Here is a 14,854-nt window from a genome sequence, read left to right on the forward strand (position 1 = left end):
GACCTGAAACATTCCTCCGAAACTTGCACTGGGGAGATTATCTGGTCGGATCCATGATGGTACAGACCATGGGGTCTGGGTGGGTGATTTCGGGAGGATTGGGATTGACGGATGTTCCCAGGCTTCTGATAGTTAAATAGATCAGGAAACAGGTTGGGAACAAAATCCAGTTACTGTCCATTTGGCCATTTTACAGGCCCGTTCTGGAGTGCGGGGAAAAAGCCAGCATGGCACCCCGGCAGTGCCAGCCTGGCACCCAGGTGGCAGTGTCAAGGTGCCCAGGTGGTACCAGCAATGCCAGGGTGAGGGCCTCCAATCCCCTGGGAGACCCCCACCAGTGACTTTCCGTCTAGTCCTCGTTTGTGAAGACCAGTGCTGGTTGCGGTCGCCCGAGATTGCCAAGGCGAGGGAGTTAGATCCCAGGGAGTTAGATCCCAGGGAGTTAGATCCCAGGGAGTTAGATCCCAGGGAGTTAGATCCCAGGGAGTTAGATCCCAGGGAGTTAGATCCCAGGGAGTTAGAACCCAGGGAGTTAGATCCCAGGGAGTTAGATCCCAGGGAGTTAGATCCCAGGGAGTTAGATCCCAGGGAGTTAGATCCCAGGGAGTTAGATCCCAGGGAGTTAGATCCCAGGGAGTTAGAACCCAGGGAGTTAGATCCCAGGGAGTTAGATCCCAGGGAGTTAGAACCCAGGGAGTTAGATCCCAGGGAGTTAGATCCCATGGAGTTAGATCCCAGGGAGTTAGAACCCAGGGAGTTAGATCACAGGGAGTTAGAACCCAGGGAGTTAGATCCCAGGGAGTTAGAACCCAGGGAGTTAGAACCCAGGGAGTTAGATCACAGGGAGTTAGATCCCAGGGAGTTAGATCACAGGGAGTTAGAACCCAGGGAGTTAGAACCCAGGGAGTTAGATCCCAGGGAGTTAGAACCCAGGGAGTTAGATCCCAGGGAGTTAGATCCCAGGGAGTAAGATCTCAGGGAGCTAGATCCCAGGGAGTTAGAACCCAGGGAGTTAGATCCCAGGGAGTTAGATCCCAGGGAGTTAGAACCCAGGGAGTTAGATCCCAGGGAGTTAGATCCCAGGGAGTTAGAACCCAGGGAGTTAGATCCCAGGGAGTTAGAACACAGGGAGTTAGATCCCAGGGAGTTAGATCCCAGGGAGTTAGAACCCAGGGAGTTAGATCCCAGTGAGTTAGATCCCAGGGAGTTAGAAACCAGGGAGTTAGATCCCAGGGAGTTAGATCCCAGGGAGTTAAATCCCAGGGAGTTAGAACCCAGGGAGTTAGATCCCAGGGAGTTAGATCTCAGGGAGTTAGATCCCAGGGAGTTAGAACCCAGGGAGTTAGATGTCAGGGAGTTAGATACCAGGGAGTTAGAACCCAGGGAGTTAGAACCCGGGAAGTTAGAACCCAGAGAGTTAGAACCTAGGAAGTTAGATCCCAGGGAGTTAGAACCCAGGGAGTTAGAACCCGGGAAGTTAGAACCCAGGGAGTTAGAACCCAGGGAGTTAGAACCTAGGAAGTTAGAACCCAGGGAGTTAGATCCCAGGGAGTTAGAACCCAGGGAGTTAGATCCCAGGGAGTTAGAACACAGGGAGTTAGATCCCAGGGAGTTAGATCCCAGGGAGTTAGAACCCAGGGAGTTAGATCCCAGTGAGTTAGATCCCAGGGAGTTAGATCCCAGGGAGTTAGAAACCAGGGAGTTAGATCCCAGGGAGTTAGATCCCAGGGAGTTAGAACCCAGGGAGTTAGATCCCAGGGAGTTAAATCCCAGGGAGTTAGAACCCAGGGAGTTAGATCCCAGGGAGTTAGATCTCAGGGAGTTAGATCCCAGGGAGTTAGAACCCAGGGAGTTAGATACCAGGGAGTTAGAACCCAGGGAGTTAGAACCCGGGAAGTTAGAACCCAGGGAGTTAGAACCTAGGAAGTTAGATCACAGGGAGTTAGAACCCAGGGAGTTAGAACCCGGGAAGTTAGAACCCAGGGAGTTAGAACCCAGGGAGTTAGAACCTTGGAAGTTAGAACCCAGAGAGTTAGAACCCAGGGAGTTAGATCCCAGGGAGTTAGATCCCAGGGAGTTAGAACCCAGGGAGTGAGAACCCAGGGAGTTAGATCCCAGGCCTTGGTTACATATCAGAATGAGGCGAGCTGTCTCACTCCAACATGCAGATTTGCTCAAAAGTGACCCCGCCCACAATGGGTGGGGTTCACATCGCGATGTTTAACCAGATCACGTTAGATCTCATGAGGTGTGACGAGCGGGTGGATCCCAGAAGAGTGATCTCCCGGCATCTACTGGTGGCATGACGCTGACTTTTGGGCGTAACGTGGCCGGTAGATCGCACCTTAAGAGCGTGATTCTCTGGAAAGATTTCGAAGTGTGGTAGTGAGTGGGAATTGCCGACAACTTCCCGGTGCTCAGCCAAGCCAGGCCGGTAACCCCAATTCCTTATTGGTCCACTTAACGAGGACACAAATGAAGGCTGAAGGCTCACCAGCTGATTCGCCAGGACCACACTCGCACCACCCCCCCCCCCACCCCCCCCCCCCCCCCCCCCCACCACCCCCGCGCGCGAACAAGGTCGAGCAGCACTTTGCTCAACAAACCCCGGCCTGCTCGCAAGGAAGAGACCGGCCCCAAGACTCGGGGGTCGCTGACCTGGGGAGGCTGCTAGACGTGGTGGAGGCCAGGAGGGATGTCCTGTTCCCCAGACGGTCCCTGAGGGTCAGCCACAGGGCAGCCAGGGCTGTGAGCTTCGCGAGTGGGACCAGGAGGACTGTGAAGCAATTGTGCTAACCACTGTGCTACCGTGTTGCCCGCGTTTCCTCCGTGTGCTCCGGTTTCCTCCCACAAGTCTCGAAAGACATGCTGTTAGGTGAATTGGACATTCTGAATTCTCCCTCTGTGTACCCGAACAGGCGCCGGAGCGTGGCGACTAGGGGCTTTTCACAGTAACTTCATGGCTGTGTTAATGTAAGCCTACTTGTGACAATAATAAAGATTATTCTAATTATAATCATGCGAGTGTCCCTCACTGAAACAGGCACCTCAGAAACATGTCGAATGCGAACAGCAAATTGTAATCATTCCTATCAGAGTTGATGCTGTGGGACGAGGTGCCGATTGAACAAGCCCACTTTGACAATCTGTGATAACTTTATCCTGGCCTTGGATTACTTTATTGCGACATTTTGAAATCTCGAATCAGCTATCAAACTCCTGAAGGCTTTGACAGTGGAGTTCTGAATGGATTCCAGACCTCACAATCCCAGATCTAACAGCCGCTCCCTGTAGTTATTCAACTATAAAAACCAGCCAAGTGCTTGAGAAATATCCCACTGGCTCCCTCCAGCAAGGACGATGGACAATGAGAAACAGACCAGGGCAGTAATTAATCAGCGCACTTCTGAGGAAGTGCCTGCCTGCATTGCAGTCCTATTCGTAAGAGAGCCGTTAATGTTGCTTAATTGTAGAGGTCGCATTAGATTAGAGGACCATATTAAAGCGACTCGCTCATGCACCCCACTGTAATTAGGGCAAAGCAATGCCCTTCAGGCAGAGTTGCTGAGGGTGCGGAGGGGGGGAACAGTATTTCTGCAAGTTGTTTTGGTTTTGTTTAAAAAGGATTTCAAACTATTTTGATTGATTCACAATTGAGCCTCGGTCTCAGGTTAGCCTAACCCCAAACTACCCAGAGTAGAGAGTCTGTGTAAATCACACATTTCCCGTCAGGGTCACACAGGCACCGACTGTGGTCCGGGTTTTGTGCTCCTAACATTTCGCACCCAGTCAACTCGACTTTCTACGTCAATCAAGCGGGAATGCTGTCGAATTCAACGGCAACAATGTTGGCCCCAGGACGTTCCTGGATTCCCCGGTTGGGATTTTAATCACTCGGGAGGAGGGGGGGGGGGGGGAGGGGGATTTCCCAGGATACCTCTTCCTGCTATTGGTCCTGTTTTGTTTTAACCTTTCACCCCTCACCTCTCAGGAGGGGGAGGGTTAGGGGTGGGGAGGTGCGGGAGGGGAGGAGGAGCGTTTCGTCATGAGTGTGGGGCAGGTTGCAATTGTTGAGCCTAAGCTCAGAGCTTACCTCCACTATGCTCTTCAAATCCCTCACATAGGCCTGTTCGGTTTCAATGATTTCCTTTGCCACCCTGTCCACGTGGGAGAGCTTGGCGAGGGGTTCTTTGGGTTTGGGTGCCACAGAAGACCAGATAACGTTTAGGTACTCTGCCCTCGGAGTGTGGCCGTTAGAGTCAATCCCCCGATTCTCAATCCTTCCATTCATCTCTTCAGACGGGGCCTTCAGGTGGTTGACAGGCGTTAAGTCCAGGCTGATATCGCTTCCATGCTGTGTCGGGTAGTTCAGGCCGTTAGTGCTGGACACCAGCGCCCCGTTGCTCCCAAACGAGCTGTGACTGTCCTGCAGCGAGGCCGAGGAGGTGGAGGAGCTGAGGCTCACGGGGCGGTCACTGTCTGAGCACACCGTGTTGACCGACGTGCAGCTCCCCGAGATCGGGTCAGTGGACATCCCATCAACACCGGCTGACATCAGGCTGAGTGACGAGGCGGAGCAAGGTCTGGAGGAAACTACAAAAAGGAAGAGGGCAGAATTAGGAACACAGAACGTGAAAAGTTCCAAAAGACAATCTAACTCACTAACACAAAGCGACAGACCATAATACCATCAGACATCTTTGCCCTTTGTCTCCAGTGCCAAACACGCATGTACCATGACACCCACCGGAGAGTTGAATTAGTGCAGTACGGAACTAAGGCAACGGTTTCCTACTAATTATCTATCCAACTGCTCTTTTGAAAGGTTTAATTGCACGTCAGTTTCAAACCTCTTTCACACCTTTACTATTCCGAGTTCCCCGATGAATTCACCCCGAAAACGCCTCGGCCAACCAGAGTCGACTTGCTGACCTTTCTCGCCTCCAGTATAAATTGCCGTGATTGTCTGAAATTTGGTATTTTTTGTTCTGATGAGTAGAAAATGAAAAATTTTGACAGCACATCCCTCGTTTCAGCATTAGTGACATTCCGGGCAACCTCTACCCAAAACTCTTTTTAAAAAAACAAAGAATCAAGACATCTCTCACGCCAAGTGCAGTACATACGGACAGTAGGAGGCCATTCAGCCCTTCGAGTCGGTTCCATCATTCACTTAGCTCAAGGCTGATTTGTATCTCAACTCCATTTATCCATCGTTGTTCCACATCCCTTCCCAGCAAAAGTCCATCTTGAAATTTAACTTGGAATCTCCCAACCTCGGTTACCCAGCAATAGCCGCCAGATTGGAACATAGTGGCAGACACATCAACCCCTTGGGTGTCTTTATTATTGATTGCCACAAAGATAATGCCTGCTGAAGGTCCTCATCGATAACATCCAGCCACCGGCTCAGTCTCCTTGTCAAGGATCCGGCTGTTTTGTGAGTTAGGCAGAACCCACCATTCACAAAACAAACGGACGTTCCCACAGTGAACCCCTCTCCAGTTGCCAATTCATTCTGTCTTCAATCACAGATTCCAATCGCTTCACTTCACCAACTCAGTGCGTTTTCCCTCTGGGTACGTGGGGCTGTCCCTTCCTGCACTTTGTCCGGAGTCGAGCATCTCGCCTCTGAGTCAGGTTCATAGAACATAGAACACAGAACATAGAACAGTACAGCACAGAACAGGCCCTTCGGCCCTCAATGTTGTGCCGAGCAATAATCACCCTACTCAAACCCACGTATCCACCCTATACCCGTAACCCAACAAGCCCCCCCCTTAACCTTACTTTTATTAGGACACTACGGGCAATTTAGCATGGCCAATCCACCTAACCCGCACATCTTTGGACTGTGGGAGGAAACCGGAGCACCCGGAGGAAACCCACGCACACAGGGGGAGGACGTGCAGACTCCACACAGACAGTGACCCAGCCGGGAATAGAACCTGGGACCCTGGAGCTGTGAAGCATTTATGCTAACCACCATGCTACCCTGCTGCCCCAAATCCTGGATGTAAATGATCTCACGGACAACATTCTGAAGAGGGGCGGGGGGGAGGAGAGGTGGGGGTGGGGGGGGGGTGGGGTGGAGAGTGCTCTCCCCCCCCCCCGTGTGTCCTGGCCAATATTTATCATCTCAGCCAACATCACTAAATATAGAACCGGGCATTAGTTCTCCTCACGGGATCTTGCTGTGCACATATTGGCTGCAGCGATCCCTACATTACCATAGAATCCCTTACCGAGCAGAAGGAGGCCATTCGGCCCATCGAGTCTGTACCGACCCTCCGAAAGAGCACCCTAACTCGACCCACCTGCACATCTTTGGACTGTGGGTGGAAACCGGAGCACCCGGAGGAAACCCACTCAGACACGGTGATAACGTGCAGACTCCGCACAGACAGTTACCCGAGGCCGGAATCGAACCCAGGTCCCTGGGGCTGGGAGGCAGCAGTGCTAACCACATTCTCACCATTATAACAATGACTGGACTTCAAAAATACTTTTGCTGTAAAGCATTTTGGGACATAGAATCATAGAATTTCCAGTGCAGAAGGAGGCCATTCGGCCCATCGAGGCTGCACCGGCCCTTGGAAAGAGCACCCTACTTAAACCCATACCTCCACCCTATCCTCATAAGCCGTAACCCCACCCAACCTTTTTGGTCACTAAGGGAAATTTAGCATGACCAGTCCGCCTAACCGGCACATCTTCGGTCTGTGGGAGGAAACCGGAGCACCCGGAGGAAACCCACGCAGACAAAGGGAGAATGTGCAGACTCCACACAGACAGTGACCCAGTGGGGAATTGAACCCGGCACCCTGGAGCTGTGAAGCAACAGTGCTAACCACCGTGCTGCCCTCCTGGGGTCATGGGAGGCGCTATATAAATGCAAGACATAGTTCTAAAGGCATGGATGAGACAGGTTCACAAAGCTCTTTCTCTCTGGCATCGAAAACTAACCAGACTGTGCAAAAACAGCACAGATCGCAGAATAACACACTGATCCCATTCTGGCACAGCTGGTTATTGACCCTCAGTCTGCCCTATTCATACCCCCCCCCCCCCCACAGCCCCTTAAACAAAACCACTCCCAGGCTCCCCACTCCCAGCGACCTCCTCCCCCCCCTCCCGCAGCCCCGCTCACCCCCAGAATAAATCTCTCTGATGTTCCCTGTGATTTACCAACCTTTCTCATTCCTCACCCACTCGCAGGATATTCCGAACTCCAGCAAGATTTTCCCTCACGGAGTGGGGGGTGGGGGGGGGGATACATGAGCTTTTTGTCTGTGTGTGTGTGTCTGTGTGTGTCTGTCTGTCTGTCTGTATGTGTGTGTGTATGTCTGTGTTGTGTATGTATCTGTGTGTGTGTGTCTGTGTGTGTGTGTGTCTATGTGTGTGTCTGTCTGTGTTGTGTATGTATCTGTGTGTCTGTGTGTGTCTTCTTTGTGGCTGTCTGTATGTGTGTCTGTGTGTGGATGTCTGTATGTGTGTCTGTGTGTGTCTGTCTGTGTGTGTCTGTCTGTGTGTGTCTGTGCGTGTGTGTGTGTCTGTATGTGTGTCTGTGTGTGTCTGTCTGTGTGTGTCTGTCTGTGTGTGTCTGTGCGTGTGTGTGTGTCTGTGTGTGTGTCTGTGTCTGACAGCCTCCTGCCCCATTCATTTCGAGCAGCCAACGAGCCTCCGCTGATCCTCGCGAAAGCAGAAAGCTAAACCCGACTGCATTCTCTCCGTCTGACCAATACCATGCGAGGTATTTGGAGCCGCCGTTCACAATCCCAGCCTCTGAGGAGAGGCTGCTGCTCTCATCTGAGAGAAATCCCGATTCCTCCACATTTCTGACTCAGCTGTGGGCTCACATAGTGCAGGCGGTAGGGGGGCGGGGGGGGGGGGGGGGCGCAATCTGAGTCAGAACTCAGTGAGTTCGAGCCCCGCTCCCTCACATCAGCGGTACAGAGAAGGAGGCTGCAGGCGTTCACAGAATCCATCAAAGATTCTATTCCTGGATTGGCCACGCTAAATTGCCCCTTAATTGGAAAAATGAATCGGGTACTCTAAATTTATTTTTTAAAAAGATCCTATTCCTGGAAGATTGCAATGGAATTCTGCTCCCTGGTGTCCCAGGCAACTTCTGCTCAAACAACATCACTTGAAGCACATCTGCTGTCATTTTCTCACTTCCCTCTGTGGAAGCTCAATTTGCATCAATTATATCTGACATTACGTCTGTTCCCAGAGTGAGCACATCTCAAAGGCACTTGACCGGCTGTGAAAGGGGTTAGGATGTGCTGAGGTTGTTACATATTCTTTGAGAATTCCCCTACATATTTTCCAAATGGTGTGATCCGGAATCGTTCACGTTGACCCAAGAGGGGTCGGTCAGGGCCCTTGTTTAACATCTCGCTGGCAAGACTGTGCCCCCCCCCCCCCCCCAGCCAATGTAGCACTCCCTCGGCGCTGTACCAGGAGCGCTGCAGATTCTGTGCCCAGGTTTCTGGGATGACACTTGAACCCACCGATCTCTGACCCAGAGGTGAAAGGGTAACCCACTGGGCCAAGGTTGATGCCTTGACAACAGCATTGACAGAGACGTCTCTACAGTTATTCCCAGTAGCCCCCAGGCGATGGGGCTGTATAGGTCAGCCTCGTGTGGTGGTATGATTTGCATAGCTGTCTGCCATTGGTGCAGAACACCGGCTTACCATTGGCCCTGGTCGGTCATGTGCCTCTCGACCGATTGGTTGAGACCAGTCATGTGACGGCTCTCCGATTGGTCGAGAGGCTGAGTTAACCACGCCTCCATACCGAGGTATAAATAGTCAGAACGCCCGGCGGTCGTCCATTTTATTGTAGTCGACCGCAGGGCTAAGTTCTAGCTTATTAAAGCCTAACTTTTGTACAGCAACTCGTGCAATTGATGGCTCATCACCCCGGAAGCCCCAAAAAGCCCCTCCAAAAGCGGGGCTGACTAAACACCGAGAATAAACCCCGACACATCTCCGCACGTTGTCCATATCCACTGCTTGATCCCGGTGCGCAGTTATATCCCGGTTAGTAAAACATTCACTTGTGAGGTGAAAATGGAGGTTGACTGCTCTCTGATATGTTGTGGCTGGAAAGGGGGGGGGGGGGGGGGGGGTCAACTTATACCCCAAGTCAATGCAAGATGAGGATTATCTGAGGCTGAAAAATGGGGGCAGCTGCTCACTTTCCATCTCCTGCTTTTAGCGATTGGGACCAACAATCTCACCAACATTCAGAATAATCCCAATGCTCTTTAATGAGAAAGATCGGACAGAGATCGCCCTTTGGACGGACTCAGTACAGGACCAACACAAAGCCTGTCCACCGTCTACAAGGCACCAGTCAGGAGTGTGAAGTAAAACTGTCCACTTGCCTGGATGAGTGCAGCTCCAACAACACTCAAGAAGCTCAACACCATCCAGGACAAAACAGCCCTTCTTCATTGGCACCCCATACACAAACATTCATTCCTTCCACCACCGACGCACAGCGTCAGCCGTGTGTACCGTCTACAAGATGCCCCGCAGCAACTCACCAAGGCTCCTTCGGCAGCACCTTCCAAACCCACAACCTCTACCATCTAGAAGGACAAGGGCAGCAGATACCTGGGAACCCCACCACCTGGAGGTTCCCCTCCAAGTCACTCACCACCCTGACTGGGAAATATATCGGCCGTTCCTTCACTGTCGCTGGGTCAAAATCCCAGAATTCCCTCCCTGACAGCACAGTGGGTGTACCTACACCTCACGGACTGCAGCGGTTCAAGAAGACGGCTCACCACCACCTTCTGAAGGGGCAATTAGGGATGGGCAATAAATGCTGGCCTCGCCAGCGACGTCCACGTCCCATGAAAGAGAACATTAAAAAAACGGACCAGCATGGTCCAGCTATCAACAGGTTCTTATTAAAATGATGACTATTCCACCTGCTATCTAAGAGGATTGAAACTAGCTTCCTCCTCTGTCACTGATCCACTGGAGGTCTGTTAGCTAAGATCACAGGCCAGGGTAATCAAAGCAGCAACCTTCAGTACCCACCCAGAGGTGTCTTTCCCAACAGAACCATGAAAAGGACCCACGAGTTTAATTCAGACACAGGGCCTAGATTTTTCACAGAGCTGCTCCCAATGTCAAACATCACTGCCACGGAAACCATTCTCCCAGGCGTTGGTGGAGATTCAGTCAACACTTTGCAACGAGACTCTGACAGCGGGATCAGAGCCCAGGGAACCCCGGGACACCAATCTCTATTTCCTCTTTCTGGGTGACCGTGGGATTGAGTCCATCGCAGACACCTGACCCTCAGTGACCCCCTCCACATTAAGGCACTCATTCAGAATGACTGTCGCATCGCTTAATTAACCACACGCAGACTTCCTGTGGCAACGTTCGCTATCAGTCGATGAACACTTTGGCGCCTCCCCCTCCTCCCCCACCCCGTGGCGTTTTCAGTGGTGGAAGTACATCGCCATTGGCTGCGGGGGGGGGGGAGTATCTTCTGGTCCCACCCATGCCAATGGCCACGCGTTGCTCGCTGGCCATGCACCTGGCTTTGTGGGGGGGGGGGGGGTCCTACGGAGGGACCGGAAGATCCCATCAGTGGGAAGACCTGGAAAACCCCAGTCCATCTTTCAGTCGAACAGTGGACCTTCCGACAGAACGCGATGTGTGACAGAAACGGAGAGCCACACTCTCAGGAAGCGTGTGTCATATGTGGAGCCCTTCACAGCTACACTAACGCCTGCCTGGCAGCTTGTTACATCACAGCAACTTATATTTATGTAGCATCTGTAATATATTGAAATGTCGCGAGCATTCTCAAACCAATCAGGTCACACAGGGAGATATTGGGTCAGCTGATCGAATACTTTTATCTAGTGATCTAATACTTGGTCAATGAGAGAGTCGAACCATCTCCACGTGTCATTCAATGGCATTCCCATCTCGAGATCCTGCACTGTAAGCATCCCTAGGGGATGTCATCGGTTCTTAAATAAACTTAGAGGACTCAATTCTTTTATTTTTTCCAATTAAGGGGCAATTTAGCATGGCCAATCCTCCTACCCTGCACATCTTTGGGTTGTGGGGGTGAGACCCACGCAGACACGGGGAGAATGTGCAAACTCCACACGGACAGTGACCCAGAGCCGGGATTAAACATTCTCCACCTGCCTGGACTCTGCGGCTCTGAAAACCCAGCACCATCCAGGCCAAAGTAGCGGAACTGACCAGCACCACTTTCAATACTCACTCCCTCTACCGGCAGCGCACAACATCAACAACCATCCCACAATCACCAGACCCGCACAGAGCTCTGCAGTCCTGCCACCTCCAGCTGTGAGTGGTGGTGGACAATTAAACAACTCACTGGAGGAGGAGGCTCCACTAATATCCCCATCCTCAATGATGGAGGAACCCAGCCCATCAGTGCTAAAGACAAGGCTGAGGCATTCGCAACAACCCTCAGCCAGAATGAGTGGATAATCCACCTCGGTCTCCTACAGAGGTCCCCAGCATCACAGATGTCAGTCTTCAACCAATACGATTCACTCCACGTGGTATCAGGAAACAGCTGAAGGCACTGGATGCTGCAACGGCTATGGACCCTGACAATATCCCAGCAATAGTACTGAAGACTTGTGCTCCAGAACTTGCCGCACCCCTAGCCAAGCTGTTCCAGTACAGCTACAACACCGGCATCTACCCGGCAATGTGGAAAGTTGCCCAGGTGTGACCTGTACACAAAGTCTAACTCCCATCAGTCCAATCTCGATCATCAGTAAAGTGATGGAAGGAGCCATTACATAGAACAGTACAGCACAGAACAGGCCCTTCGGCCCTCGATGTTGTGCCGAGCAATGATCACCCTACTCAAACCCACCCTATACCCGTAACCCAACAACTCCCCCCCCCTTAACCTTACTATTAGGACACTACGGGCAATTTAGCACGGCCAATCCACCTAACCCGCACATCTTTGGACTGTGGGAGGAAACCGGAGCACCCGGAGAAAACCCACGCACACACGGGGAGGATGTGCAGACTCCACACAGACAGTGACCCAGCCGGGAATTGAACCTGGGACCCTGGAGCTGTGAAGCATTTATGCTAACCACCATGCTACCCTGCTGCCATTGAGTTTCTGATTTCATCACAGAGGTGAGGTGAGAGTGACTGCCCTTCACATCAAGGCAGCATTTGACCGAGTGCGGCATCAAGGAGCCCGAGTTAAACTGGAGTTAATGGGAATCAGGGGGAATCAGTTGTTGAGCCTGGTCAAGACTGAAGTCGCGAGGGGGAGGGACGGCACGGTGGTGCAGTGGGTTAGCACTTCTGCCTCACACCGCCGAGGACCCGGGTTCGATCCCGGCCCCGGGTCACTGTCCGTGTGGTGTTTGCACATTCTCCCCGTGTCTGCGTGGGTCTCACCACCACAACCCAAAGATGTGCAGGGTAGGACTATGATGCAAAAGGAATAAAAATTGTTTGGGAGATCAGCTTGTGGGGGAAGGGGGTGTCTGTCATTATCTACATATAATTCCCAGACTAGATCCACCTTCGCAGTTGACCCACGCTACATCTGCCTCCATCTGAAGCCACATTGCAGCAAGCAAAGGGTTAATGGGCTTTGATCCCGAGCAGCATGTGCCACGGTCCAGGTTCCAATCAGTCCATTTGAGCGCGACCTCACTAATCCTCCCCTCCTGACTGACAGTCTCTTCAACCAACATCTGGAATGGAATAAAGTTCTGGCCGTAACCACTGCTGGAGTGATGCAAACATGAAACCTTTTTCACGCGCACTCCTGACTCAGTAACCGCCGCAGCCCCTCGCAATCCAGTCTCTTAAACACCAATTGAAAACTGCCGAGTGGGATCAAAGTGTGGGCCTGGGAACTTGGCAGAGCCCTCCCAATTCCTCAGTGGATGTCAGCCTCCCAGCCAGGCGAATCCGGTGGTGGGGCGATGGGGGGTGGGCGGGCAGATCCATCACAGACACCTGACCATCCGCTCGCAGACTCGTGGGTCTGACAGCAGAGACCTGTCCAGCGGGAATCAATGTGCTCCCGTCACCGAGGGTGTCACAGTCTGAGAGGGACAGGGAGGACAAACAGAATTCCAAGACGGTATCACTAACCCGCACTGTAACCTTAGTCAGAGCCCAGACTTCACACTGTGTTTAAAACAAGTTAACACTGAACCCGTCTCCAGTGACGGGGCATCTGTTGATATAACTTGGGAGGGGTGAAGGTGGTGGGTCATGAACAACACCCCCCCCCCCCCTCCCCCGCCCACCGCCACCTAACCAGGCAATCTTCCAATCCTCGTTCAGCTTTCGTTCTTGTCTATAATCACATCTCCAGCGTTTTCATTCATACTGATTAAAGAATAAATATTGTTGAAGACACTAGAGGGGGATCCCAGTGCTGATTTGGGATCCAGTACACTAAACTCATCTCAGGGGTAGCGTGGACCCTCTGACAGTGCTGCACTCCCTCAGTACTGACCCTCTGACAGTGCGGCACTCCCTCAGTACTGACCCTCTGACAGTGCGGCACTCCCTCAGTACTGACCCTCTGACAGTGCGGCACTCCCTCAGTACTGACTCTCTGACAGTGCGGCACTCCCTCAGTACTGACCCTCTGACAGTGCGGCACTCCCTCAGTACTGACCCTCTGACAGTGCGGCACTCCCTCAGTACTGACCCTCTGACAGTGCGGCACTCCCTCAGTACTGACCCTCTGACAGTGCGGCACTCCCTCAGTACTGACCCTCTGACAGTGCGGCACTCCCTCAGTACTGACCCTCTGACAGTGCGGCACTCCCTCAGTACTGACCCTCTGACAGTGCAGCACTCCCTCAGTACTGACCCTCTGACAGTGCAGCACTCCCTCAGTACTGACCCTCTGACAGTGCGGCACTCCCTCAGTACTGACCCTCTGACAGTGCGGCACTCCCTCAGTACTGACCCTCTGACAGTGCGGCACTCCCTCAGTACTGACCCTCTGACAGTGCGGCACTCCCTCAGTACTGACCCTCTGACAGTGCGGCACTCCCTCAGTACTGACCCTCTGACAGTGCGGCACTCCCTCAGTACTGACTCTCTGACAGTGCGGCACTCCCTCAGTACTGACTCTCTGACAGTGCGGCACTCCCTCAGTACTGACCCTCTGACAGTGCAGCACTCCCTCAGTACTGACCCTCTAACAGTGCGGCACTCCCTCAGTACTGACCCTCTGACAGTGCAGCACTCCCTCAGTACTGACCCTCTGACAGTGCGGCACTCCCTCAGTACTGACCCTCTGACAGTGCGGCACTCCCTCAGTACTGACCCTCTGACAGTGCAGCACTCCCTCAGTACTGACCCTCTGACAGTGCAGCACTCCCTCAGTACTGACCCTCTGACAGTGCAGCACTCCCTCAGTACTGACCCTCTGACAGTGCGGCACTCCCTCAGTACTGACCCTCTGACAGTGCGGCACTCCCTCAGTACTGACCCTCTGACAGTGCGGCACTCCCTCAGTACTGACCCTCTGACAGTGCAGCACTCCCTCAGTACTGACCCTCTGACAGTGCGGCACTCCCTCAGTACTGACCCTCTGACAGTGCGGCACTCCCTCAGTACTGACCCTCTGACAGTGCGGCACTCCCTCAGTACTGACCCTCTGATAGTGCGGCGCTCCCTCAGTACTGACCCTCTGACAGTGCGGCACTCCCTCAGTACTGACCCTCTGACAGTGCGGCGCTCCCTCAGTACTGACCCTCTGACAGTGCAGCACTCCCTCAGGACTGACCCTCTGACAGTGCGGCACTCCCTCAGTACTGACCCTC

The 14,854-nt window shown here is 52.8% G+C and overlaps 1 protein-coding gene across 3 annotated transcripts in view; it reads right to left on the reverse strand.

The window, feature by feature from the left end:
- The window catches only part of plekhg2 (pleckstrin homology domain containing, family G (with RhoGef domain) member 2), a 148,010-nt gene that overhangs the window by 98,765 nt on the left and 34,391 nt on the right, over positions 1-14,854 (reverse strand). For 2 of the 3 annotated variants that reach the window (XM_038785931.1, XM_038785932.1), the window contains one exon: positions 4,094-4,593. In XM_038785931.1, coding sequence (XP_038641859.1) covers positions 4,094-4,593 — 500 coding nt within the window. Of the gene's footprint in view, positions 1-4,093; positions 4,594-7,192; positions 7,287-14,854 lie in introns of those variants that run through there. The other variant, XM_038785933.1, reaches the window with a different exon arrangement.

The sequence above is a fragment of the Scyliorhinus canicula genome, chromosome 27 (genome assembly GCF_902713615.1).
Source record: "Scyliorhinus canicula chromosome 27, sScyCan1.1, whole genome shotgun sequence".
Taxonomy (NCBI): domain Eukaryota; kingdom Metazoa; phylum Chordata; class Chondrichthyes; order Carcharhiniformes; family Scyliorhinidae; genus Scyliorhinus; species Scyliorhinus canicula.